This window comes from Grus americana, chromosome 1 (genome assembly GCF_028858705.1).
Source record: "Grus americana isolate bGruAme1 chromosome 1, bGruAme1.mat, whole genome shotgun sequence".
In the NCBI taxonomy this organism is placed as follows: domain Eukaryota; kingdom Metazoa; phylum Chordata; class Aves; order Gruiformes; family Gruidae; genus Grus; species Grus americana.
The window spans coordinates 76,959,026-76,985,791 of record NC_072852.1 but is presented as its reverse complement, the minus strand read 5'-3'; the positions used below and the strand labels follow the sequence as shown (position 1 = coordinate 76,985,791).

Here is a 26,766-nt window from a genome sequence, read left to right as displayed (position 1 = left end):
CAGGAATAATTTAGGCAAAACTTCCGCCTGCCTGAGGGTAGAGATGACGCTCGCTTTGCAACGTGTAAGCAGCTTCATCTGCAAGTTTCTTCTCTTCCTCCAAAATTCTCAGTTTCACATCTTTGTTGACTCGTGTTAGCTTTGTAATCGTCCGCTTGGCGTAAAGCGATGTAGGAAGCTCACATCCTCCCCTGCTCCTCCTTCTGTCCGTAGTTACCAGCCCTTCAGGCCGTGAGGTCTCTAACCGGGGTCGGTTTAATCCCTCACTGGCCGAGGGCCGTGCGCTGCCGACCACCGACACGCATCGTGACTTGTTCCGCTCGATATATCACAGCGTGACAACAGGTAAAATTGCAATGAAAAGCGTGGATCGGATTACGGGCTCCTGACCGGCCGTGGGGTAAAGGAGAAATTCCTGGAGGTGGGGAGGAGAGAGTGAGGAAAAAAACCAACCCTTACAGCAATTTAAACCGGTATATTATGAGTTAAACCCCCCCTCCAACCACTACCCCCAAAGCAGCAGTGGCCTTGCTCAGGGAGGAGCCGTTTCTCGGTGCCGTCGGGGGGGCGGGAAGCCGCCCGCTCCAGGGCCGCGTCTCCAGCGAGTAACGGGTTCGTTTCCTCGCGGTGCCTCCCCGACCCGACGGGACGGCCCCGGGAGGAGGCGGACGGCCCCAGCCGGAGACGGGGGCGGTGTTGGTGATGCCCGGGGCGGCGGGAGGTTGCCGTGCTTCTCGGCGGGTGCGGAGCGGCGGCTCCGGAGGTGAGCCGGGACGCGGGGAGGCCGGTGGCTGCGGCCGGGACTCCGGGCTGGGCTGCGGGAAGGGCGGCACACCCCGCGACGGCGCCGGGGCGCAGCGGAGGGGACGCGCGTTAGCCGTGGGCCGGGGGTGGGTGGCTTCGTTCGTGGATGAAAGGTGTATTTTTCCACGGAGAACTTTTCCATGAGCGGAGGGTGTCCCCGACCACCCGCCGCCCTGCGGGCAGCCTTTACGTGTGGGTTGGAGCTCACCTCCCCGCGGGATGGCGGCTCCGCTCGCCTCGTCGGGCGCAGCGGCCGGGAGGGCTGCCAGGCTGGGGGGGCGGACTGGCGGCGGCCTCGCACGGCTGCGGGGCTGCCCTCAGCCGGGATCCCCGGGCAGCTCTGAGCTGGCTCCGTGCGGCTGCCGTGCCCGGTCGGAGCTCTGCAGATAGCAGTTCCTACGGTCCAGGCAGACGCGGGGGGGGGGGTATCCCTGCCGGTGGTGGCAAGGTATTTCGGCTGAGGTTTGTGAATGGGAGCTTCTCTCGGGTCCCTACACAGCTTTGTGAGGGTTTCTGCTGTGCTGGCATCGCTGTCAGAGGGAGCTGGCGAAGGTGCGGATGAATAGAGTAGCCATGGGGAAGGGAGCCGCACGTATCGTGCCCGTGCGTGCTGCAGACTGAAAGGGCTCCGTCCCACTTGAGAAGGACTAGTCGAATGCTGAGAAGCTGTGGATCCAGGTGAATGGCAGCAGCACGGTGGGAGGATGAAGAGAAAAAGGTTGGATGGGATGGAGAAATGTGCAGCTCCTCTCTGCCAGCGGTGACAGGCTGGCTTGGGTGGGAGGGTGGAAAGACAACAGAACTGGTGACAGGAGAGAGTGCAGTTGGCCATCATGTTCTCTGGCAGACGTACCCTGAAAAATGTCAGAGTCTGAGCAGGAATAAGGTCTGAGGAAGAAAGATGGAGACTCGCAATAGAGCTGTAGAAATGCTTGCTGTGGCGAGAGGGGGAAGAAAGCCCCTATGAAAGAGGCATAAGAAAGTACGTAACCCTTGTAACTGTAGTAACCTAAAACTATAGTAATGTGCTGAAAGAAGGCGAGTTTAGAAACTTTGGCTAAGAACGAGCTATGCCAGTTAAACTAACGGGTTGTTTCCTAATGCATGAGAGGTTGGTCAGCGTAGGCTGGATGTTTCTTAACGCAGAAGAGACCCCCTCTAGCTTCTGCTGAGCTCCACTGGTTTTGCACTACTATTAATGTGTTCTGTAATATTTGCATGGAGCAAATATTACAGAACTCAAATTCCCCTTTTTTGTTTCTTGTAGCAATTCCATCTGCATCTCAAGGGACAGGCTCTGTAAGAGGAACCACTGACTAGGGAGTCTTATGTGAAGGTCCTTCTCCTGTTTGCATGACCCTCATGTGACAACACAAAACTGGCAGTCATCCTTGAGAGCCAGAGTGTGTGATGCTGGGTGAATAGCAATCTGCCTGCTATGAAATAGTTTTAGGTGTGTAGTTCAGGTAGCAGCTGGTAGCTATGCCCCAAGTTTTTCTTCTCACAGGATTTCTGCTGGGTCTCAAGGCATTGGTGCTCTCCATCTGACAGGGGCTCTAATGAAATTTTTCCTGCACAGGAGGGGTATCATGGGGCCAAGTTCAGTAGCTGTAGACTGTGAAGGCCTCTGTGTGCAATTTGGTGTTACCACAGAGTTAAGTTTGGTGATACTAAAATGAGGCAGCCTCCTGGTGCCCGTCTCACCCTGCAATGGAGCAAAACCAGTTCTGGGAGCTAAAACAGTAAGAAAATAAAATTCTTCATCAGAATTGGCTTTCTGGTGCTTTAGCTTTCAGGGCAGGTCACAGTAGGGTCAGAGGAGTGTCAAGGAAGAGCCTAAGGAGTTAGGGAGTGGGGCCTCTTGCTTTAGCAACAATTAGCCATTGCCTTGGTTTTGTCATGTCATCAGTGGATACTTTGGCATAAGGTATATGAGTAATTCTACTTCCATCTTTCTTTAGTTGCATTTGTTTGGTCATTAGTATAAAGACAAGCTGCTGTCTGCCAGGCACAGTTACCATATACAATCATACAGATGTGCCTGTTCCATATATAGAGGGAAGACCAGATGAGCCACATACAGCGTTGGATACGTCTTGCCATCGGTGCTGTTGCAGTTTGGATCAAATTCTAGTTTGTGATGGCAGGAGAGATTGGGGACACCTCTCTTGTCTTTACTGGCAGCCCCTTGGTAAATCAGCATAGCAGTACTATCATTTGGCTGCCTAAGGGTTGCGTTTCTTATGCTTCTTAAAAGCTTGTACTCTGTCTTCTGGCTTGGAGATCCCTTTCTCTGCTCTCATCTGGGGTCTTTTTGTTTGGGTTTTTTTCTTTTTCTTCTCCACAGGCACTCTTGCCCAAACAAACACTTAAACCCCCTTATTGCTGGGCCATTCAGATTCCAGAACAGACTCACAAATCTTATTTTGGGTGGTGCTTTTACTTGGAAACAGGTGATATGTTACCAACTTGCCTTTTTACTTGTAACTGACTTCTTAGTTTGTCTCTACCGGCTTTTACATTTATCTTAAACTGGGGCTGGGAACTCTGCCCAACAGTTTAAATGAGCATTGTGGCATTGTGAACCAACCACTCCTCTGCGAGTGAGGGATTAAGTACAATCACGTCAGTATTTAGATTTTTCTGTTAAAAAGGAAAATGTTCACATTATGTTTTTTATAATTGCACAAAACCTGCCGTCTGTGCAAGATGTATCTCCTGATCTTTAATGTGTTCAGCCTTGCAGTGGCTCTGTCAGTAAGAAAGTACTTCCGCATTCACAGGAGGAAGGCTGCTCTTGGACCATCCTTCCTCTTTAGCATGTCTCTGGATTTTAAAAACAGAGAAAGAAAGTGTTGTCCAGATTAGGGGAAGGAAAACCCACTACACAGTGGCCTATTAAACTTGAAGTGTATAATCATTAGTATGCTCCGATACAGTGTATCTCTTCACTTGTTAATGCTGCTGGATGCTTGGTCACATCCGACTGACCTGTAGAAGAGGACAGCATCTTCCATGCCTTCTTTCAGTTTTGCAAGATGTGCTGTGAAAGCCCTTGCATAAGCCTGTAGGCAGCAGTAATACTGGTGATAAACAGGATTTGCTCACTTCCCGACCAGGCGTCATTCTGATTTACATATTCTTGTGGTCTCCTCGTATACGCACTTCCTTCCAAAGAGCCGCTCCTTTTCAAGCCATTTGCTTGAGCTGTGAGGGTTAAAATAATGTTTAGGCTTCAATTTTATACACAGTTTCCAACCCTACTATACAATGAGCGTGCATGGCTTTCTACAAATATGCAGTAATAGGAAACTACTATTTGAAAGCTGTTTGTGGCAAAAAGCTGTATCAGTTCGCTAGCTGATCTACTGCTAGCATCTGTCCCTTTTGTCTCTTTGTCCTTTCCAGCAGCTTTCTGCAGCCAAATTCTGTGTTTTAAGTATTGATGAGGGGTTTATGTGGTCTGTTTCTTGAAAGCTAAAAGCTGTGAGGTACAAAACCTGCTCTTTCAGTTAAAGAAGACCCAGATGCTAAGCTCTATGAAAAAGAACAGTGGGACACTTTTCTTCACAGGATGCTGTATAAGGTGCTCCTGTACTATTTTGGGGGGAGAGATACCAGTCTGATTACACCCCGTAGCTGGGTTCCTGATTTTGCCAGTCTTCCTCTACCCAGTAAATGCTCCTGCTCCCCTTTGTGCCCCACAGTGACCCCGGCACCTTGCCTCGTTCCCCCCACTTGTCGCATTGCTTGGTGCTTCCACCAGGACGAAACCCTTCACCACTCCCTCCTCCAGGGACCTTGGTTTGGCACAATGGAGCCCAGCACCCTGCACTATATGGTGTTACCCCAGCAGTACGCTGGGGAGCCATGGAGGGCACTGGGGAATGAGGGGGCCAGGCAGGCCTTCTGTGAGCCGAGTGGGGCAGCCTTGAGGTGCAGCGGGCTCAGCCAGGAGCCCCACACAAGATCTGGCCATGTGGGTGAGGCAGCTTTGCAGCCAGGCTGGGGGTCAGTCCATGGGGCAGGGTCGGGATCAATGGGGTAGAAGGTCAGACACAGGCATGACTGCAATGTCAGGGGCGAAAGCCTCAGCTTAGAAGCCTTCCCCATGTTTCTCGGCTCCTTCCGGTTTCCTGCCTGCAACCTGGCTGCCTCATACAGTGCTATTTCCTCTGTTGAGCAACTCCATCTTCAGTCCTGCCCCTTGTAGCTCAGGGTTTCTGGGTTGGTGATGCTTGCTGTTGCCATCTCTGATTTCTGAAGCTGTCCTACGTAGCTGCTGCTCCCCAATGTCTCCTGTACTGGGCTCAAGGGCCATGGCAGAGCAGGGAGGAAGGTGTGGAGCAGAGCAGCATGGGGAAGGATGGACCTGCAATGAGGAAGTGAAGAGGCTATGGCCTGCTGTGAAGGAGGGAGGGATGGAGGTTGAAAAAAAAGAAAATGAGGGGTGTGCTTCAAATTACTCCAGGACTTCTTGATTTGGGAGGCAGGTTACAGCTCCTGCATCACTGGGGTGCTGTACTTTGCAGCTGGGAACGCTGGCCAGCTGTACAATTCCTAGTGCTGGGGGCTTTGCAGTATGTTCTGCTGTTGTGTCTGTCAGGTGCAAGTAAATCTTATATCACTTTATTCACGAAATAGGCATAGAAATCTCAGGAAGACACCAGGCTGTAGTGTTTTACTTGTGCTTACGAAGCTTCACTAAGAAATACTCAAGATCATTTGAGACCCTTGCAAGGACACATAGAGTCTTATATTTCAATAAATAGCATAAAGACTAGCAACAGCTTTTTGTGAAGTTAAGAAGAAAATTAATCTTCCTGGGGCTTTCTGGGTAACCTGAGGTGTCCCCGAGGGGGGTGAGGAGCAGGTACCCACTAGAGGGCCCTCCCTCCCTGCACCTTGGTGGCCTCGCCGCAGAAGTGCAGCTCACACTTGCAGAGCTCCTTGGAAGGCTTTGGGAAAGCTGCAAATCAGAAATTACTTCTTCCACTTCACCTCTGTATTCATCTAAGCAGGCAGTTAGGATTTCAATATTGGAAATCTCTGCTTTTCATCCTGTAGCTTAATTCTCTAGGTGAATGCTGTGTGGAGTGCGAATAGCATTGAATTATAAAAGGTGTTTTCTTCAGTGAGGTTACATGTGATCCTGATAGGCAGTGGTTTAGCTAAGTGCAAATAGCATGTTATCATGAGGTGTGCAGAAGGGAACAGAATCAAATGCATTATCTCTTGGTGTTTCACGCGTACAGTATTAGTATTGGGGGGAAGCCTTCATAAGCAAGAAACTTGAACTTAGATTCAGGTTTTGTAAAAAGTCAAGGCATTTTCAATGCGTTAACTATGGTACCTGGTGTACCCTTTGGAAAGGCTCCCCTGTTTCTCCTTTAGGCTGTGATCATGTGAATAGCTTCACACAAACTGGCCTACCATCTGTAGTATGGGCACCGACCCGAAAAGCATGGCTCCAAACCAGAGTCCTTTGTCCACCTTCCTGCTGCAGACTGCCTTACTCCAAGTATTTCTAGAGACCACCCTTGACCATAACTCCTCACAGCACATATTAACAATTCAGAGTATCACTTCGTATTTACTGTTCTTGGCAAATGTGCCAAACTTAAGAGTGAAAGGATGAAAGGTGAAGGGACAGTGCAGAGCAATGTGTATGGTCTTTGGACTGAAAGACACTGCACGCTTTGCTTTCACAACTTGTGTAGTCTGTACATCTGTTTTTTTCCTCATTTGTTCTTGATGAAAGCTTTGCAAGCTTTAATCTTCCATTGTGCTTGAAAGGAAGGAAATGTGTATCTGTAGCCACTCTGAAACACGGTAACTGGGAACTGATTCACGTAAACTTTCAGCAGCTTTTTTTTTTTTTTTTTAATTATTTTGGTTATACTTAAGGAGGCCTTAACACCAAATGCATTCGATGGGAATTGCACCCACTGGTTATTCTAAATCCCCCTAGCTCTAGATTCAAGCTTAATATATTTAATTTTGGTGTGCCAAATGTTACTTAAAGGTCTACCTTGACAATTCTGCTTTGATACTAGTTTTAGATTTTAAGATTTTGTGTATTTTCTTGTGACTTATGCTTATAGTGGCTTTTAGAGTAGGCTTTTTTTGGTGCACCCTCCAAAAAACTTGCCATGGCTTTCTGAGAAAAACAAATGCAAGGGCTAAAACCTGTTAGGAGAGAGGAATGGAATTAATGGAATTATAGATTTGACTTTCTCCTTGAAGCAGCACCAAAAAGACTCTGGATCTTTTGTAATGTTTAATCTGGGAAAACATCCTGGACTCAATATTAGGGAGCATACTTAACAAAGCATTTAAAACCAGCACTTTACCTGACACGTGTTGAAATGCTCTAAACTTCTATTATATCACCTTCAGTGACTTGCAGCCCCGTCTGCCTTGTGGAAACTCTTGAATGGCATTCTCTGTGCCTTGCTGAGCCAAAAGCATGTTGCTTCAGCCATGGGTAACTAACCATTGGGGCTGGAATAGGAGGAGGTATCTGGCCGCATGTGAAGGCTACTTTGTGGGATGCATGTTGTGATTGATGCTGGGATGTAGCACACTGTCCTGCACAGAAAATACTATACTAAAGGTACTTTAAAGTAACAAACTAGTTTATTCCTTGGTGTGTGCACCACAGTGAATGAGCTCAACAGATCTGTTCCCTGCCCTGTGGGAAAGTGCAGCCTGTTTGCTGTGAGGGAGGACCTGGCTCTTGACTCTTGCTGCTGTGATACCTGTTTGCTGCTAAGTCATCTCTGTGTTGTCTCAGCAAAGTCTTAAAGCGCCTCTTTCTGACAGCGTCAGGAAATTCCCTTGCTCAGAGCTTAATAATATTTGCTTTTCTTTTTAGTCATGAAGCACTGCTAACATAAAAACGTGAGTGAATTTTAAGCAAACACAGCTGCATGTTTGCATTGGTGTGGCAGTCATTTTTGTGCTTGTAGTCATTTCCTCTTGCTTTGTTTTATCGGTCAAAATTACTGGATGGGACTTCAGTGGTGTATTGCCATCAGCCATCTTGTAGCTTCAGATAAGACTTCAGCAGATGTGATAGGAAGAAATGGAGCTTTTGCTCTAGCCCTAGAGGTGTTTGCACTGCCATGGAGGAGCCTGTAATTGTCCTGGTGCTTTCACTGTTGTTCTGGAAAAGCTGTTGTAATCTGCTGCACCTATTTACTGCCTGAGAGATTTCTCTCCTCTTCAGCTGCTGAGTATCTGTAAAAGAAATCAAACTGGGGCATTGCTATCTCCCCACTCCTCATAAGGGAGAAGTGTTGAGGGAGCAGCAGTGCTCTCTTAACAACCTTCCCTCAGTTTGTGTTTCAGTCAAGCTGTTCTGTTGAAGCTAAACCTCAGAAAAGCTTCATATTTATGTTGTAGGTGGAATTTTCTGCCTCAGATACTTGAGGGAATCCCCCTTTTGGTGGAAATTTCTCCTTAGGTTGGTTTAGCTGCAACACAAAGCCTTGCTTTCTGAAGAAGGATGTACAGGCAGGGTAGCAATGCCGGGACATCCTTACCTTCCTGCTTAACTGGTAGCGACTCATTTGGCATGTGCTAAGGAGATGTTTAGGATAAGCTGTTGATAGGCTTGAGCAAATTATAAAATGAGTTCTCTGGAGCTTGAAGCCATCAATAAATTGTTTGCATTCCAAGTAGGTAAATGATGATATGTCACAGTTGCTCATTTTCTTTGTTTAAAGAATTTCTAAAGAACTGTACAGGGAACTTTTGAAAGCAGATGTTACCACAAAGGGAAATAAATACACGAGTCATTCAGGAATTCAGTTACCTCAGCCACCTGATGTGTGTTATAACTGGTTTTGTTTGCTCTAGGTAGTGAAGAACTGTTCACCAGTTGGTAATCCAAATCCAGATTTCACCCTTTCAGGGGGAAAAAAGCAAGCTAGGGACTTCTGTGTGTTTAAACATTACAAGGTACTCTGTATTAGGTACAGCTGGCAGGGTTTGGGGAGCTGGGGGCTCCAGGGGTGACCTGTGTGGAAAGGGACTGTGAGCTGCCCTGTGCTGGTTCTAGCTGGTTCCAGTCACCTCCAAAACAGATGAAAACAGCCTATTGCACACCAAAACTGTAACTGGTTAGGCAGTATACTGTGCCTCTGCTTGAATGTATTTAAGAAAGGGCAGTAGCTGCTAGGAACAGGAGACACAAAAGGGCACACATGAGGACAAACATGGGAGAATTTGGAAAAGGAGACATGAGGAGTCACAAAAAAGGATGTGAAAAGGTGACATGAGGCAGAAGGCACAAAAGGACATGTGTGAGGACAAGTAAAAGGACGCACAAAAGCAAAGATGTGAGGAGACACAGGACAGGATGTGAGAGGAGGTACAAGAGTACATGCAAAAGGAGATGCAAGGAGATACATGAAGAGATGTGTCTGGAGCAAAGGGAGGAAGAAGTGGAGGAGACGTGGAAAGGGACATTGTTGGGTACATGGCTGGAGATGCTCTCCTGGAAGGAGGCACTCTGTGCTGGAGGAGGTACCCTTGAGGGACTGTGACCCATGCTGGGGCAGTGACACCCCTGAGGATCTGTGGCTTGTGGAGTACCCACACTGGGACAGGGACACCCCTGAGGGACTGTGGCCCACGGAGAGCCTGTGCCGGGGCAGGTACACACCAAGGGACCGCAGGCTGTGGAGGATCCATGCTGGAGCAGAGGAGCAATGGGGGGAAAAGTGAGGTGCAAGGAGCAGCCAAAGGAAGCCATTTCACACTGACCCTGTGCCACCTATTGCCTCATCAAAGGAACTGGGACAGACTGAGTGTAACCTGCAGTGAAAACAAGGGAAGTTGAGACTGAGGGAGGGGAGAGGAGGAGAGGTGTTGGACTGAAGATAAGCCTGGGTGAAGAGGAGGAAAGGTGTTTCTCAAAGTGTTTGTTTAATTGTTGGCTGGTGGTGTCTCTTCTTCTTTTTTCTTTTTCTTTTTTCTCAGTACCTGAATCAGTAATTAAAAGTTTATGTTAACTTGTAATAAATTAAAGTGAAATTCCCCAAGTCAAGAACATTTTGCCTATGGCAGTATATTCGTTATGCTGGAGTGTAAAGTGGTTTAGCAATGACCTGGCCAAACAGTACAAACCCTATGGGGATATAATCTGGGTAGAGTTTTCCTCCTCCATGTGTGAGACTGGCGTACTCCTGTATTGCTGCGTTGGTGCTTTGGCATTTTCCCAGGTACAGCTTTCTAGAGAAGGGCCAGCACCAGCCAGTTGCAGGTGTTCACGAGTGCTGATCCTCGAACAAGTTGTGTAGGCAAAAACCATAGAATAGATGCAGCTTTACTTGCAAACCCTTATATTCAGACTGTAAAAGATGCATTGTGGGGCAGAGCTGGAGTAAACTTTTGCCGTTGATGGTGCTGTTTCTGCAGGGTGGAGTTGCATACCCATCTTTCTTCCCCCGTCCCCAAACTCTTTGCTGGTGCAGTACTGCTAGCCTAGCAGTAACTATACTGTGTACTCTAGGTGTAACGTGGTTAAAAAAAAAAAATCTCAATCCCTCACACTTCTTCCTTCCAAACACGAGTGAAATGATAGAAAGAGAGAGACCAGAGGGAGGGCAGATGGCAGGGTCTTGCCATTTCTTGCAACTATATGGAAAGAAAGTGTGTGTTACCCTCTTAGAGTCTGAAGGAAAGCAGAGGGTATGGAGGGGAAGGGCAACTCATCGTGACGTGGCTGTTCCCAGGCCGGATGATGCATCATTGTCTACGGGTAGAGTAGAAACGCTCCAAAGCAGTCTCTCTGAGAGACTGAAGATGTGTTGAAAAATCATAGGATGATAAGGCTTTTGTTCAAATGGAGGAAAAAAATTGTGAGATGAAAAAATCTCTGCTGGGATTTTTTAAATTGAAGAATGATTAATCTGAAATGGAAAATTGTGTTCTGTTATTAAGCTGACCTGTAGCCATCTGTAGCAGGCATAATGTAGTTCTCTATTACATTCTGCCTGAGATTTGTCTCACAAAACTTCTGTTTTTACTGTTGGATTGTATTAATTTTATTTCTTTTAAATTATGCAAACTTTCACCAAAAGGGAAACAGGGATTAAAGCAGAGAAGACACTAAAATGTTTTCCATCTTTCAATTTTTCTTCTTTAAAGACTATATTTCTTGTGAAACCTTACTGTGTTTTTTTCTTTATTAAGAACCTGGCACCACTTTGACTATGCAGGCTTTGAGGAAGGCATTGGCATATTGATGACAGCACCCTTCAATTAGACTGTGCGTTGACACACCTTATTTCAGAATGTTAAAAGCTGTTGGACTTCCTGGGAGATAAGCTCGGCTCTACTCTTCCATCTGCTGCAGCACATCTCTTCATGGTTAAATCTACACTTTGGACTTCAGAGATCTAAACTTGGGGGCTGGACAGGAAAGTCACACTAGGCTTGTAAAAACAGAAATAGCACTGTGTATCCCAGCTCAACTGCCTGGCAGGGTTTATAGGTGTCCCTCCGCACTTGAGCGTATTTCTAAAGAAGGCCTGGCTCTGTGGGTAGAATAGGTGGGAACAGAGGAGAATGTGTCTTTTAAAGATGACTGCTGTACTGAAGGCTTAACAGTTATAATGTTTGATTCTCTTTCACAAAGTGTGGCTTTAAATGGTGAAAGAAGGGGAAAATACGATTTTCTTCAGTGAAGGAAAGTGTTAACTGTGGATCTTTGGCAAATATGGAACAGAGGGTGGTTATCGAGGAATAAATGGAAGGGAAACAAGTACCATTCTGGGAGCTGAGCCCTCTTGATGGGAACAGGTGTTAGCACTGGGGGTTTAGATAAGTTCTCAGTTTTGGGGAAGGCTGACAGGTGATTCTCCTCTGGGGACATAAAACTCAGAAGCAGCTGTCCCACTCACTGTCAGGTGTCAGGATCATTAGTATGGCAGCAAACTGGAGGATGAAAGAGAATCTCTAAAATCCCAGTATCTAAGATTATTCTTGTACATGTCTGATTTGAAAATAATGCACTGATGAAGACAAAATTGAATAAATGCTGTATTTACTTACAAGTGGTGAGCACCGTATGCATCCAGGGAAGTAAGGGTCTGTCTTGGTTTGTGATAAACAAAGGGAGAGGTTTGACCATGTTTTGTTTTTGAAGGAGAGTAACCTTTGCTAGAGGACAATATATCATACCAGATCCAACAGCCTAAGAGAGTTGAGACTGCTGCTCCATGTCCAGCCAGTAGTGAGGCTGAAGATGTATTCAGCAGGCACACGCACACATATACAGTACATATATATATATATTGCATATACATGGCTGGCCACACAAATCACAGGCAGACACTTAGAGCACCCACATGAACACAGGTAGCACCAACAGCCTCATCCTGCTCCCCTCTCTGGCTGGACAAGATGGAAGTCCACAAGTGAGAATATACATAGACATATGCACAAGGTGGATCACTTCAGCAGCTGGCCTTAGACACTCAGCCCAGTAGCTGCCCCTGGATCCCAGTCTCCTCAGTTGCTGGCACCTGGACATACAGGTCCCCAAGGTTGCAGCCCTAATCCAGTTGCTAGGACAGACCATCAAATGTGTGTACACACACGCAGAGCTGGCCAGGACTTCACATGTCCCATGGCAGACCCCCCTGTGCTCTTGCCCTTAGAGATGCACAGGTGCTCTCAGATCCAGAGCTGGCCATTAGAGACCCACACACCCTCCTGGCTCCCAGGCCACTTTGCATACTCACAGGCTGGTCCACTTGATCTTTGCTAGCCATCACACACTTGCACACCCACACTCACTCCAGTTGCTGGCAACATAGACACATGGGCCCTCTGACCTGTGGTCTGACTCCAGTTGCTGCATTCACACCCTGATATGTGCACGTGCACACAGAATTGAAAGTACTCACCCAGAAAAGAGTCAGAAAGGAACTTAAGAAGACAAGAGACTGCACTGATCAGACACAGGGCATGGCCAGACAAGTGTACTGACCATCAAGGTATTTACCTGCATCTGGCCCTTGTTATCCCCTCACACCTCTATTTTCCTCACTCTTGTTCCTCTCAAAATCACCTAAACCTCTCTCTTGCCCCGCCTTTTGTTCCTTGGCAAAATATCTCATAAGAAGTCCTGTGCAATTCCAAATTGTTCTTCCCCCTGCACCCTATAATATATACCACCCGTAGGCAGTGATCCCCTTAGTCTGCAAGGAGATCTGGAGAGCTGCTTCTGGTGACTGTGGTGATGGGTCTAGTGCCTGGATGCTGGGACAGCCCTGGGAGGGGCCCAGACAAGGTGCTGGTTCCTCCAGAGTCCTTGATCCAGGATCCTGCCTGCCATTGTGCTTCTCTGAGCTTGGGCAGATGGGCCTGGGAGTAGCCCGGAAGGGTATATTTGGGCTCTCCCTCCTGCCATTGTCCCTCTGAGCTTTTTGTGGGTGTGCAGATGAGATTTGTCACACAACCTCACAACCTGAACATGAGCTGTGTTTTTTTGATGGGGTACTGTGGCAGCATGGAGAAGCCAGGATGCTTTTTAAAAGATGACCTAAAGGTGTAATTCAAGCATGTCGGTATGAAGGAGAGTTCAGCATGTGGCTCTGCCATAATACTGTCTGGAGGCTCGTGGTCTGTTGCCTTCCCTGTCAACGTCTTTTTCTTCTTTCCTCCCCTTCAGATCACGACAGTTGTCTTGGGAGAGCGGGCTCCGACGGGAGCAAGAATGCTCAGGATGCCCAACTACGTGCTAAAATTGACCAGGGTGGTGCTGAGCCACAAGCTCAGGGCTCTGTTTATCCTCACCTTTAAGTTAATGTCCTTTGCCTCCATCATGTTGTACTGGAGAATCACAGAGGACCCTAAGGGCAGGGGCCAGGTCTACAGTTTGCCTGTTGAGATCCACTGTGCTCACTCTGTGCCTTCTCCTCCCCACGCCATTGCTGGTGGACCCTCTCCTTCCCCAGGGGATGTGTTTTTTGTGGAGACCTCGGAGCGAACTGACCCAAGTTACCTGTTCACATGCTCTGTGGAGTCAGCAGCCAGGACGCACCCTGGGACAAGGGTCGTGGTGCTCATGAAAGGTTTGCCTAGTGGGAACGCCTCATTACCCAACCACTGGGGCTTCTCGTTGCTGAGCTGCTTCCCCAACGTGGAAATCCGGCCCCTGGACTTGACGGAGCTTTTCTCTGGAACACCTCTGGCAAAGTGGTACTTGCAGGCTCAGCAGCGCTGGGAGCCTTATTTCTTACCCATCCTGTCTGATGCCTGCAGAATCGCCATCATGTGGAAATTTGGTGGCATCTACCTGGACACAGACTTCATTGTGCTTAAGAACTTAAAGAACCTCACCAATGTGCTTGGTACCCAGTCCAAGTATGTACTGAACGGGGCCTTTCTGTCCTTTAAGCCCAAACACAAGTTCATAGAGCTTTGCATGCAGGACTTTGTGGATAACTACAACAGCTGGATCTGGGGGCACCAGGGCCCACAGCTCCTAACACGTGTCTTCAAGAAGTGGTGCTCCATCAGGAGTCTTCGGAGCAGTACGAGCTGCAAAGGAGTGAGTGCTCTGCCCCGTGAGGCTTTTTATCCCATTCGGTGGCAGGACTGGAAGAAATACTTTGAAGTGGTCAGCTCCTCGGAGCTTCACCACCTCTTTAATAACACCTACGCGGTACACGTATGGAACAAGAAGAGCCAAGGGACAAGGCTAGAGATCACATCCCAGGCTTTGCTGGCTCAACTGCATTCTCACTTCTGCCCTGCCACGTACGACATCATGAAGAAGGACTCTGGACAGCAGTGACTCAAGCGTCAGCTAAAAGATGTTGCCCAGGAGCCCACAACTCTCCAGCTGTTCCATCACAAATGAACCTCCTTTTGAAGTGAGGTGGTGGGAGTTGAGGATAAAAGTAATTTGTGGGGTGTAGGTGGAGCTTGCAGCCTCAGCTGATGTCTGTGCAGCTCTTTGTCTTGACTTTAACTGCCTACCAGCAACATTTTGTTTCTCTGCAGGACATTGCTTCTGCTCTGCTTGGTCAGGTAGAGAAATGTCAGGAGTGGAGCAAGTGCTGGGCCACTTGTGGCAGTCTCCATCAGCCTTTCAGAGGAGGAAGGCCCCTTTCTATGGCTGTAAACCTGGAAGAGGCCTTTGTAGAAATGCGTGTCTCATTGCCTGATTCTCAGGACTTCTGAAGTGCAGTCCTCAAAGCAACAAAAGGATGGGAGAGCAAATAACAACAGCTGAGGAGCAAGTTAAGGATATGCTAGAGGAGGTGTCCTGAGAGAAATGTAGAGGAAAACAGAGAAGAAATAAAGGGCTAAAGTAACTTTTTCTTTTCATTCCCTTCTCTTCTGAAGCCTTTGGCAGAGGAGACTTTCTCATGTCTGGTTTGAGCAGGGAGTAGGATACTGCAGTCTCTATTCAATGTCATAGATCTAAAGACGTGGAAGTTTGGTGTGAATCAGGACATGAGGACCTGAGGCCAGCTCATTTAGAAGGAGCTCTTGTGCAGCAATGATCTATTTTATAGTAGTGGCAAATTAACACCCTGCGATGAGCAGGAGAGCTCATCCAAATCACACCTTACATTGCACTTGACACAGGAAGAGCTGAACTATCTTTTACACTGAGTTTGTCTCTGTGACCAAATGTCTATAGCTGCATCTAAGATGCACCAGATCTTTCAGCACTTGGCTGGATCCTAAAGGAAAGGCATGGTATTTCTAAGTATTTCCAAGATTACAGAGAGCTTGGTAGGGAACCTGTACTGTCTAAATTCAAGTCCATTTAGGAGTCATTTATGGTGGACCTCTTCAAGTAGCCGGGAGTACTCCTGGAGTACAAAACTCTCCTGGGAGGTCTTGAGGAGGGCAGTAGTGGAAAGCTTTACTCTCCTCCCTGAGCATTTTTCTGAATTGCAGTCGAGAAAGTTAACTTATCTCTTGCAAAGTGCTGTTGTGCCTTTGAGGGTTCCCACAACAGAGGCAAATTTGTTGGACAAACTGTGAGAGAAAACTTGTCCCTTGCCTTGATGGCCAAAAGGACATATTGATGCTTGTTGTGGTTTAGCCCCAGCCAGCAGCTAAGCACCACATGGCTGCTTGCTCCTCCCCTGGCCTGGTGGGATGGGGAGGAGAATCAGAAGAAAAAGGTAAAACTCATGGGTTGGGCTAACAACAGTTTACTGGGACAGCAAAGGGAGAGGAAAATAACAACAGTACTTATAACAGAATATACAAAGCTGGTGATACACAATGCAATTTGCTCACCAGAAGCCAATGCCCAGCCCATTCTAGAGCAGTGACTCCTCCTCCCTGACCAGCTTCCCCCTCATATACTGAGCATGACGTCATATGGTATGGAATATCCCTTTGTCTAGTTTGTGTCAGCTGTCCTGGCCGTGTCCCCTCCCAGCTTCTTCTGAAAATTAACTCTATCCTATCCAAAAACCAGGACAATGCTCTTACAGTTTGTGTTGGAGAATAATGGAGAAAGAGCAGTGAGAAACAAGAATAAGGTTGAGACCATCAGCATTATTACATCTGGTCCCCACCACGCTCTAAAGGGGATCACTAAGGCACATGAACTTGGTACTACAATAGGATTAATGCAGATGAACAGAGCAGTGGCCATTCGCTCTCCTATACTGCTAAAAGATTATGATCTCACTGTAAAATCTTTTCTGCCTCCAGTGTGCCTCCTCTTCTAATGCCTAGGAACAGCAGTGGTGTAGTCCAATAACCCCTTTGATGACCACGAGTCAGTCAGATCTTTAATGTCACCTGGCCCCAAAATGACAGCTCTTTCATGTGGTGCTTCCTGCAAGTCCTCTGAGTGTGAGTCAAATGATTTCTAGATCTGCAGTTGTCTGAGGCCTCTTCTGTTTCCCAGGTCAACCATATGCAACGTGAGATTTTCTCAGTTTAGCCAAGGCAATGGTCAAAACCGTAAAAGACTGTGCATGCAATATTTTTCTGTTTGTCTCAGGTTTATTTGTCTCTTGGTGATAAAAATGAGAAAGACAAATTGCCCATTGCTTTTACAAAACAGTTCCCTGTCCCTCAGGGAACATGGCCATGGGAGCTTAAGGATGGTGCATACTTTTTTTTTTTTTTTTAATGCTGAGCTGTCTGGTGTTGATCAGAGGCCAGTGCTGCCTTGATTGAAAGCTACCTGCCTGTGAGTTGGGCAGAGCTTGAAGTTCGTGCACAAGTAGCTACTCTGGAATGAAGAAGGTGCTGGAAACACCTCTCCAGTGGCTGGCATCACATGCATGTATGTATGTAGTGCTTCCCCTTTGTTTTGCCCAGTTTTATGGAATATCCTGGAGGCATTCAGGATTTTGAATGTCTGCAGCTCTCCCAACACTGAACATTTTTAAAAACAAAGACTTTGTGGGGAAACTGCAGATCTTCCTGACTGTATAAGTATTCTTCAACACGCTAAGTGGTATAAATGGATACTGTTTTCACTCCCTACTCCCACTGTAACTACTCTGTGGGGTTTTTTTCACTGCTTTCTTTAGAAGCAGATGCAAAATTGTCTGCCCTGGCCTAGTGTGTGGTCAGTGAGGCATGGTTTCTCCTTCTACTGGTTCCTTCTGTTTTGGGTCCTTTGGGCTAAACAGAAATATTAGTGAGCTAGGAACCCCTGCCAGAGATGGTAAAATGGTGGTTGGTGATCATAAAGCCATAACTGGGGACTCTACTGTGCAAATACCAGAAATTGATTATGGGAGCATTTGGGACCCACTGCAACGAATATCTGGCTTGACGTACCACTGCTTATTCTAGGAAAGTGCCTTTTTGGATAAGTGGAGTGGGGTTTGTGGTTGTTGTAGTTCTCTGGTTTGTTCCCCTGTAGAGTCAATGTTCTGAGGTTTGGTGAGAAAATCAAACCAAAGCAGCCTTTGGCCTTTTCCCCTTTGTCTTGTGGAAAAAAAATAAAAATAAAAATAAAGTTTTTTACTATTACTTCTTTCTGCCAAGATGTTCCATTTTGTTCTGTGAGGCGTTGGTGGTAAGTCTGAGCAATCTGTTAATTATTATGCAGAAAAGATATTTAAAGTTGTATCCTTAACTGACTCACTAAAATTAGGAATGTGGAATGAACATAAGACAAGTTGAGCATAAGCGCATGTGGAAAGAAGGCTCTGCAGACCATGACCACATGCCATCTTTGGGACTTGAGTAGAGAGAACAGAGGAAAGCAGTGTGTGGTACTGATTCCTAATCAAACCAGGTATTGCGCCGTTATTCATGACCGTCAATGTATCTGAAGCAAGGCATTTTAGTCTCACTTTGAAGGTCTGGATTTTATGGAATAGGAAACTTCATGAGAAACTGTGTTGCTTTTCCCCTGGACTATAGCCTCCCGTAGTAGTAACAGTGTCTGTGCTCTTGTAGACCTAAAAGTGGGAAGCTTGTGCTGCAGCCATTCATTTCCCCACCTGCCATTCAGAGCCTAATCTAAAGACCCTGAACTCCAGGGGAGCATTTTGAGAGGCTGCGAAAGGACTGGTGGGGTCTGGTGTGCAGAGGTGTTTTATTGTGACTCCTGGAGTCAAGAGCCAGGGAAAGTTTTCCCTTGAGATAAAAAATAGTTGCCTGTGCCTTCCTCATTACTGATATGCAGTCAAGGATGATGCAAAGGCACTAGCTGTTTCTTGCCCTGTCTCCTTTGTCCCTGAGCTCATGAAGGTTAGCTGGTACACAGGTATGCAGTACATCAAAGAGAGAAGCCTGGGGTTGGAGTTTCAGAATTGGACAGTGCAACAGAAGAGGAGTAAGGAAGGATCAGTAGGGTAATCCTGGACCTGGTCTCCTGGGAAGAAACTGAATGATGATTATTTTCTCTGTGCTGGCTGAGAGCGCTCCTATGCCAGGAATTCTTATGTTGGAGGGGATCTAGGACATGCAGTAGGTAGTAATGCTCTGTAGGGCTCTTTATTTTCCCCTGTTCTTCTCCTCCCTGTTTCTTCTCCCTCCTCCCAAAATGTGTAGTCCAGGAAGGCCGTGGTGCAAAGCAGGTTAAGACCCTTTCTTGGGGGAAAGTGCTGTTACCTGCCTTAATCATATACATGTTGGGAGCTGAGGTCTGCCTAGGGCTGGTTTGTCCTCAGCAGGAGAGAAGGGGAAAAATAAGCTCTCCACATGTTCTGTTTGGATATGCCATTTGTGTACACTGGCACTCTGGTCTTTCTTATGTACTTCAGGTTCATCTCTCTTAAGTATTTATGACCACTCCCTGTGTCCACTTGGCTTGTGGTCTCACTGGTACCTTCTTTGTAACCACACCTGGAACTCAGATGAAAGGGCATAGTCCAAAAGAGAAAACTACAGGAGGAAGTCACTTCAGCTGCACCCTGCCATTACAGCTGAAGCTGAGATCTTGATCTTTAAATTTGTCTATAACTGATGGAGCCAAATAGCAGCTGCCATGGCTCTGCAGTGTGTTGGTAGACGTATGAGAAGAAAGTACTCTTCACAAAGTGGAATCTATGTCTGGGGAAGGGGAATTAGTTAGGCGCATAAAGTCTGGTGAGTTAGATATGAAAACACCATTAGTCTATAGAAAACATCGTTTCAAAAACCAATGAACAAAAGATATTAAAGCTACCAACGTTATTTTGTTGTTTTCCAACTGCAGAAGGAATAGGAAGCCTGCTAGAGAGGCAGAAGGTCAGGAGGAGATGAGAGATTGAAAGGGAGTTCAGAGATCAGTTTGAAGCAAACCAAACCTAATTTCTGCATCTGGCTACAGGTAAGAGGAATTTGGGGATGTTTCTCTACACTGTAATCTCTCCTTGTGTGGGATGCACACTACAGTCCCTTGCACATCACCATGTCCATGGAATACATGTCAGGACTGAATGCACAGACAGATGATGGGACCTGATGGGATGTATCCATGAGTGCTGTGGGAGCTGGCTGATGTCATTGTGAGACCACTCTTTGTTATGCTGAAAGGTCATAGAAATCAGAAGTGGAAAGAATGAAAAGTCACTCCTTTCTTGCCTATCTTCAAGAAGTACAAGGAAGAGGATCCAGGGAACTGTAGGCCAGTCAGTGTCACCTTGACCCCTGGAAAGGTAATGGAGCAAATCCTCCTGGGAGTCATTTGCAAACATACTGAGGACAAGATTAGGAGTAGCTGGGATGGATTTCAAAGGAGAATTCATGCCTGGCTAAACTGATAGCCTTCTATGATGAAACGACCAGCTCAGTGGATGGGGAAGAGCACTGGATATTGTTTATTGCAATTTTAGTAAGGTTTTTGACACAGTCTCCGTAATAGCCTCGTAAACATACTAATGAAATGCGCACTGCATAAACACAGTGAGATGGATTTGAAAGCTGACTGAACTTCTGGACTTGAAGGATTGTAATGTGACACACAATCCAGGTGGAAGCCAGTAACTAGTGGTACACTCAAGGGATCTGTGCTGGGGCCAGTACTGTGTAATGTCTTCATTAATGACCTTGATGATGATGGGATGGACTGCAACCTTGACAGGTTTGCAGATGATGCAAAACTGGGAGAAGTGTTTCATAGAGAAGGTGGTTTAGCTGCCTCTCAGAGTGACCTCAATAAGCTGAAGAAACAAGCAAACAGGAATCTCATGAAGTTCAACAGAGAGAGATGCAACAGTTGAGAGATGACTCCATGCAGCTGTGGGTGGCAAAGGCGGCCAACACCCTGCTGGGCTCCATTAGTGTCATGGTTTTGCATCAGTCAGCAGCTAAGCACCACACAGCTGCTCGCTCACTTTGCTCCTCCCCTGGTGGGTTAGGGGAGATAATCAGAAGAGTAAAAGTGAGAAAGCTCATGGGTTGAGATAAAGACAATTTAATAGGTAAAGCAAGAGCTGTGCACGCAAGCAAAGAAAAATGAGGAACTCATTCACCACTGCCCATGGGCGGGCAGGTGTTCAGCCATCTCCAGGGAAAGCAGGACTCCATCATGTGTAATGATTACTTGGGAACCCAAAAGCCGTCACTCTGAATGTCCCCAAACCCTTTCCGCAGCTTTTGATTGCTGAGCATGATGTCATATGGTATGGAATATCCCTTTGGTCAGTTGGGGTCAGCTGTCCTGGCTGTGTCCCCTCCCAACTTCTTGTGCACCCCCAGCCTCCTCGCTGGTGGGGTGGTGTGAGGTGCAGAAAAGGCCTTGACTCTGTGTAAGCACTGCTCAACAATAATAAAAATGTCTCTCTTATCAACACTGTTTGTAGCACAAATCAAAAACATAGCCTCATACTATGGCAAAGCCATGCAATGAAGTATCCTGCATAAAAGTGAGTATTCCCAAAGGGATGAGTAAAGTAATTGGTCAAAAGAGTGTGTGTTCAAAGGAGCATTCAGAGCGGAAGTCCTGGGGTTCAAGGTGGCAGGTCTCTGAAACTCTCACTTCAGTTTTTGTGGCAGCCACCCAAGCAGCGTGAGCACTGGGAATTCCTCACAAAGGAGCAGAAATCTAAAGAGCAAAATGGTTTCCTGCCACAGTGTAAAGCTTAAAGTGTAGCAAAAAGTGTTTTCCTTTTCCTCCTTTTTTCCCTTTTTTTCTTTCATTCCTAATTAGATGAGTTCTTCACAGCACAGCCGCAAGACCCATCAGCTGCATGACCCCCCTGTCAGCCAATGTCTTAGCTGAATATATGGTGTCACATCCTCCCTAATTTGCATGTTATCTCCATCTGTTCAGAGTCCACCTTCCACCTTTTCTTCTCACAAGGAGGAAGTGCCAGACCATAGAGTTCTAGGCACTCCCAGAGACACTAGCCTCTTCAAAATTTGAGCAGTGACTTCTGTGGTGTCTTGAAAGCAGGGACAGGTGAGTAGTATTTGCAGTTTCTGTTGAGTGGGACTGGCAGTTTCAGAGGAAGGTAGAGCACCAGATTTCCTGTGACATGGAAGAACCAACGCTCCTTTCTATGGTTTATCAAGGTAAAATGATTTACAGGATTCAACAGGCTGTGGTGTGGAGGGAGGGAGAAATAGGTATGTAAAAAGCAGAGCGGCTTTTTTTTTTTCTTTCCCCCCCCTACCTGTAACACCCCCAGCATATGCTGGCCTTTCTCTGCAGGAGAAGAAAATGTTCTGGGAACCCAGAGCTGATGATTTGTGTATCGGCTGCCTCTCCTTTGTCCACCAAGCCCCAGTGCCTAGTGGAGAGTGGTGGCTGTGTGCTGTTGCATTTGGAAACCTCCCAGTGTGGCTGACAAGTCATTTTCTGGCTTCATGGAGCATTTAGTATGTGACATAGCTGCAGTAACCAGGGGTGAATGAGAAATGGCGTTGTGCCAGCTGAGTTCTCTGTCCTGTTTCCTGTCTGTTTGGTTAGACATTAGAGCTTTTGCTGTTTCCTGAAGCTCTGTTCTGGAGCATGGGGATTTGGAGATGGAGCAGAGGGAGGCAGAAGAAAGCCAGAATCCTCCTCGCTGCTTCCCCCTCAGTTGTGCATTGACCTGAAGGCCCTGTGACAATACAGAGAAGCCAGGAGATTGTTTCAGAAATGACCAAAAGGCATAATTTAAGCATACTGCCCTGAGGTGAAGGGAAGAGAGTTCTGCTCTGCTATGGCACTGTCCTAAGGCTTGTGGTCTGCTGCCTTGCCTGTCAGTGTCTTTTCTTTCTTTCCTCCCCTTCAGATCACGAGAGCAGGCTCCAACAGGAGCAAGACTGCCCAGGATGTCCAACTGCCTGCCAAAACTGACCACAGGGCTGCTGAGCCACAGGCTCGGGGTTCTGTTGATCACCTTTTCATTTGTGTTCTTGACCTCTGTCATGTTCTACTGGAGAAGTGAGGAGGATGCTGAGGGCCAGTTCTACAGCTGGCCTACACAGTTTTTGCCTTACCTTCCCCATCCCACCGCCGGTGGGCCCCCTCCTCCACCAGGGGACGTGTTTTTTGTGGAGACCTCGGAGCGAACTGACCCAAGTTACCTGTTCACATGCTCTGTGGAGTCAGCAGCCAGGACGCACCCTGGGACAAGGGTCGTGGTGCTCATGAAAGGTTTGCCTAGTGGGAACGCCTCATTACCCAACCACTGGGCATTATCCTTGCTCAGCGGCTTCCCCAATGTGGAAATCCGGCCCCTGGACTTGCCAGAGCTTTTCGCAGGGACGCCTCTGGCAAAGTGGTACTTGCAGCCTGAGCACCAGAAGGAACCTTATTACTTACCCGTCCTTTCTGATGCCTGCAGAATTACCATCATGTGGAAGTTTGGTGGCATCTACCTGGACACAGACTTCATTGTGCTTAGGAACTTGAAGAACCTCACCAATGCCCTTGGTATTGAGGCTAACAATCTACTGAATGGGGCCTTTCTGTCCTTTGCACCCAAGCATGAGTTCATGGCGCTTTGCATGCAGGACTTTGTGAATAACTACAATGGCTGGATCTGGGCGCACCAGGGCCCAGGACTCTTAACGCGTGTCTTCAAGAAGTGGTGCTCCATCAGTAATATCCAGAACAACATGAACTGCAAAGGAGTGCGTGCTCTCTCCCCAGAAGCCTTTTATCCTGTTCACTGGAGTAACTGGAAGAAGTTATTTGGTACCATCAGCTCCTCGGAGCTTCACAGTCTCCTTAAGAACACCTATGCATTGCATGTATGGAACAAACTGAGCCACGGGACAAAGCTAGAGATCACGTCCCAGGCTTTGCTGGCTCAGCTGTATTCTCAGTTCTGCCCTGCCACATATGTGAAGATGAAGGAGGACTCTGGAGAGCCGTAATGTGACCTGCAGGCCCTTGGCTGCTGGGAAGTTCCCCAACCCGAGGGAAACGGAGTGCCTGTCACCTTCCACAGAGTTGGTTTCTAGCCCGCGGAGCAGGTATTCTGTGTGACTGCTCAGCGATTTTGTACCATTTCTGATATCTGCCTCAGATCCCACGTGCTTCAAATATACACTAGAACCCGAGTTTGGACTCTCTTGTTGTCCTTCAGTAGCCCTTGATGCTGCGGGGAAGGGTGAACTTGTTCATTGGTGCCCATCAGTTGCTCCTCTGTGGCTGTTCCCTCAATTGTATGAGGTCTGTAAAGCCTCTCGTGTAGTTTCAACAGCTATAGGAACCCTTGGCTTGCCCTCTGTAACATTTCTAAGTATGTGAATAAATGCCAGCTAGTGCTATAGGACACGGTTTAGAGGAGCTTAGGACCAAATTCCCCAGGAGGTAAAGATTCTTGTGGCTGGTGGTGTTTTGGGAGAGACTGCGAGCATATGCAAATTGCTTTAAGAAATGGAAGATGTTTTCAATCCCTGCTTGGCTCAGCGTAAAGTTTTTCTTGCTTTCCAAAGGTACTTAATTTCAAAGATCTTTTCTACTGTTTGATGTTCCACAGTGACAGGCCATCTTTTCTGGTCCTCTTCAGGAAAAGAAATAGCCAAAAGCAGTTCTTTTACCAGCGTGGGGAAACATGACAGGTATTGAGAACAATACTCTCATGACGAGTCGCTGCTTGGAAGTAGTAATTGTCCTTGTCTAAATTGCACCTCTGCAACACTCGAGTAATGTATTTAAGGTAGCACTGGTGGTAAAACAGTTGGTAGGCTGTCAGTGATTAGGGGTATTTCCTGGTGGTTTATTTGCCTCATACTGTTACATGGGTAAAATAATAAGCAACTCACAGTAATGCAACTCAGATTTAACTTACACCAACCCTTTTTCCTCACATCTGGAATCATACATTTTATGACTAAATCATTCACTCCAGTAGGTACTTGTCTGTGAATTCTGAGAAATGGTCCCATCATCTTTGTCAGGAGTGTGGGTGTACACCTTTTCGTAACCTTCTGCATTTGCTTGATACGGAAGGGTTCTTCTGTACAAGTATTTCCATCAAATACTAGGATTGTTCTGGGAGAGACCAGGCTGCGCAAAGATGCAGGCTGATCAAATGTGCAGCTTGTCATGCATTTCTTGTAACTCCCATTTCAGACTGAATACCAGTAGTCTGCTTTTTTTTAAGAGTGAAAAATAAAAAAGCAGTGCTTCTGCTTCTGGTCAGCAAATTTGCACCAGCTCGGCTGTATTGGGAAGCGGGGTTATAAGGGGCGGGAGGTGTAGAAGACACAAGGTGCGTAGGAAGCCTTGGGAGCAGCATGGAAGGTTTTTCTGAGGAGAAGGGGGAGACCTGAGGGCCTCGGACTGGCGCTGTTTGTAGAAAGTGCCTAAGAATAAAAAGCCCAAACTCGGGTTTCCATAACCTTGCCTCTGGCATGGCTGGCTGTGCCTTCTGGTGGCCCCCACAGCACAACAATGTCTGGGTGTGATGGGAAGGATGAGGGAGGTAAATCAGCACTGGCATAGTGGCCACACCAAAGGGGAAGCAAGATAAAGGCAGAGCAGTCTCACCTGTGGGCTGGTGGGCTCCTGCAGCCTGCCTGGCCATGGCGGGGCCACACGAGGCCAGGGCTGTCACGGAGAGCAGGAGGGCGAGGCGGAGGAAGGGGATGTGCCATGAGGAGCCGTGCAGGGGATGTCAGTGGGAGCAGTTGAGGTGTTGATGGGGAGGATCAGGATGTGTTACCTGCTCTCTGGAGTTGCGTTTGGCTGTAGGTGTGCTGAGGCAGGCATCTGCATGGTAGCAGAGGCCCTGCTGCCATCTTCCCCCCTAAAGGATAGCAGTTTGCCACTCTCTCCTCCAGTTCCTCCTCCTGCTCGGCTTTCTAAAGCCATGGAAAATAGGGCTGGGCTGGCCCAGCTCTCCCTCCTGCTGCTACTGGAGCCACACAGACCATGGGCGTGTGCTGGGGTAGTGCCTTGCCACCATGGTCAGGCTGGGAGCAGTGGCTGAGGTGGTAGTTCTGCCATGGCAGAACCTTCTGGAAGGCTGCATGTGGCCAGGGGCTACATCCTCCCTTCTGGGCAGTGCTGGGGGAACGGAGTGGATTTGGGGTGGGCTGTTTTCCTTATTTCTGGGTTGGGTAGGAATAACCTGTCTCTGGGAGAGGCATCTTGTGCACCTGTGGGCCTGCGTGCGTCCCTCCCTCCTCCTGCCTCCCCAGCCCTTTGCTTAGGTGGTGTAGAGCAGTGCAGCTGTGCATCCCATGGCCAAATCCCGCCCCTTCCTCTTGCTGAAATTTAGGCAGTTTCTTGGGTCAGTGATTAGAGGGTATTTCCTTGGTGTTTTTTCTGGTGACTGGGGATGGTCCCAGTGCTATGAGGCTGAGCAGCCCTTGGCCAGAGATGTCTGATCTCTCAGGAGTCTCTGACTCCTACCTGCGTTACAGGGAAATACAGCATATCTTAACAGCAATCTCAACTCCCGTGGTTCATGGTTCGGGAAATGGCGATTGATTTATGGCTTCACATTTGATTTTTTTTTTTCCCCTCTTGTGTTTTAATCATATTTGATCTTTTTTTCAGCTTGTGCTGTTTTTCTTAAGATTATTACTCTGAGGCAAAGATAGGACCTGTGTAGCTGTGCCATTACCAGAGCTGAGCCAAGCTGGGAATAAAAACTAGAGTGAGCAACTCTGAAGTCGAGGACAAGGGCACTAGCTAAGCCTGCATAAACTACATGGCCGCCTTCTACTGGGGAAGTGAGGAGCGGAGCTGGCTATGTACTGGGGTTGGCACCTAACACTTGACATGAAAGGCTAGTCCCATGCTGGACACAGGGAGTTTTGGGTTAGCTCTTGTGCCATTTTGGGTGTGGGGCTGCTATGACCCCAGCTGGGCCATCCTCAAACAAGGGTTCAGAATGGTTCCTAGGAAATTTTAAAGCCCAGGTGAAAGCTGGGCTTAGACTTGAACTGCAAATCTATGGTTTTGGTCTATATCCAGTAACCCCAACCAGTCCTGTTATAAGTCCAGAAGGATACAAAAATAGCAACAGACAGAAAGCTACAGAGCCCAAAAGTGAGCTCTGGCTTGCTTTCTTAACCTTGTCGCTTTGCGAGATTGCTGCAAACAGCCAGGTTGCCAGCTGATGCCAG

The 26,766-nt window shown here is 47.5% G+C and overlaps 2 protein-coding genes across 7 annotated transcripts in view; both read left to right on the top strand.

Moving 5' to 3' along the window:
* Positions 1–212: 212 nt before the first annotated feature.
* LOC129206382 (lactosylceramide 4-alpha-galactosyltransferase-like) lies at positions 213–23,745 on the top strand. Of its 2 annotated transcripts, none has more exons than XM_054825457.1 (2): positions 213–345; positions 22,470–23,745. In XM_054825457.1, exon 2 carries the CDS (start codon positions 22,510–22,512, stop codon positions 23,557–23,559), a length of 1,050 nt encoding a protein of 349 aa, XP_054681432.1. In that variant the 5' UTR covers positions 213–345; positions 22,470–22,509; the 3' UTR covers positions 23,560–23,745. The 2 variants fall into 2 exon arrangements, with proteins under 2 accessions (XP_054681432.1, XP_054681438.1); XM_054825463.1 differs by lacking the exon at positions 213–345 and adding an exon at positions 578–763.
* The window catches only part of LOC129206357 (lactosylceramide 4-alpha-galactosyltransferase-like), a 30,132-nt gene continuing 3,590 nt past the window's right edge, over positions 225–26,766 (top strand). Inside the window, exons 1-3 of one of the 5 annotated variants that reach the window (XR_008577097.1) lie at positions 225–345; positions 13,493–14,699; positions 19,466–19,580. Coding sequence is in view for 3 of the 5 variants with exons in the window: in XM_054825406.1 (XP_054681381.1) it covers positions 13,538–14,620 (1,083 nt within the window). In the remaining 2 variants the exon portion in view is untranslated. Of the gene's footprint in view, positions 346–621; positions 764–1,698; positions 1,787–11,007; positions 11,084–13,492; positions 14,700–19,465; positions 19,581–26,766 lie in introns of those variants that run through there. The other 4 variants (XM_054825416.1, XR_008577099.1, XM_054825406.1 and 1 more) reach the window with 4 other exon arrangements.

Bases quoted from the DNA above. Each gene is read 5' to 3' on its own strand.
- LOC129206382 (XM_054825457.1), top strand. From the start codon at position 22,510: ATGTCCAACTGCCTGCCAAAACTGACCACAGGGCTGCTGAGCCACAGG.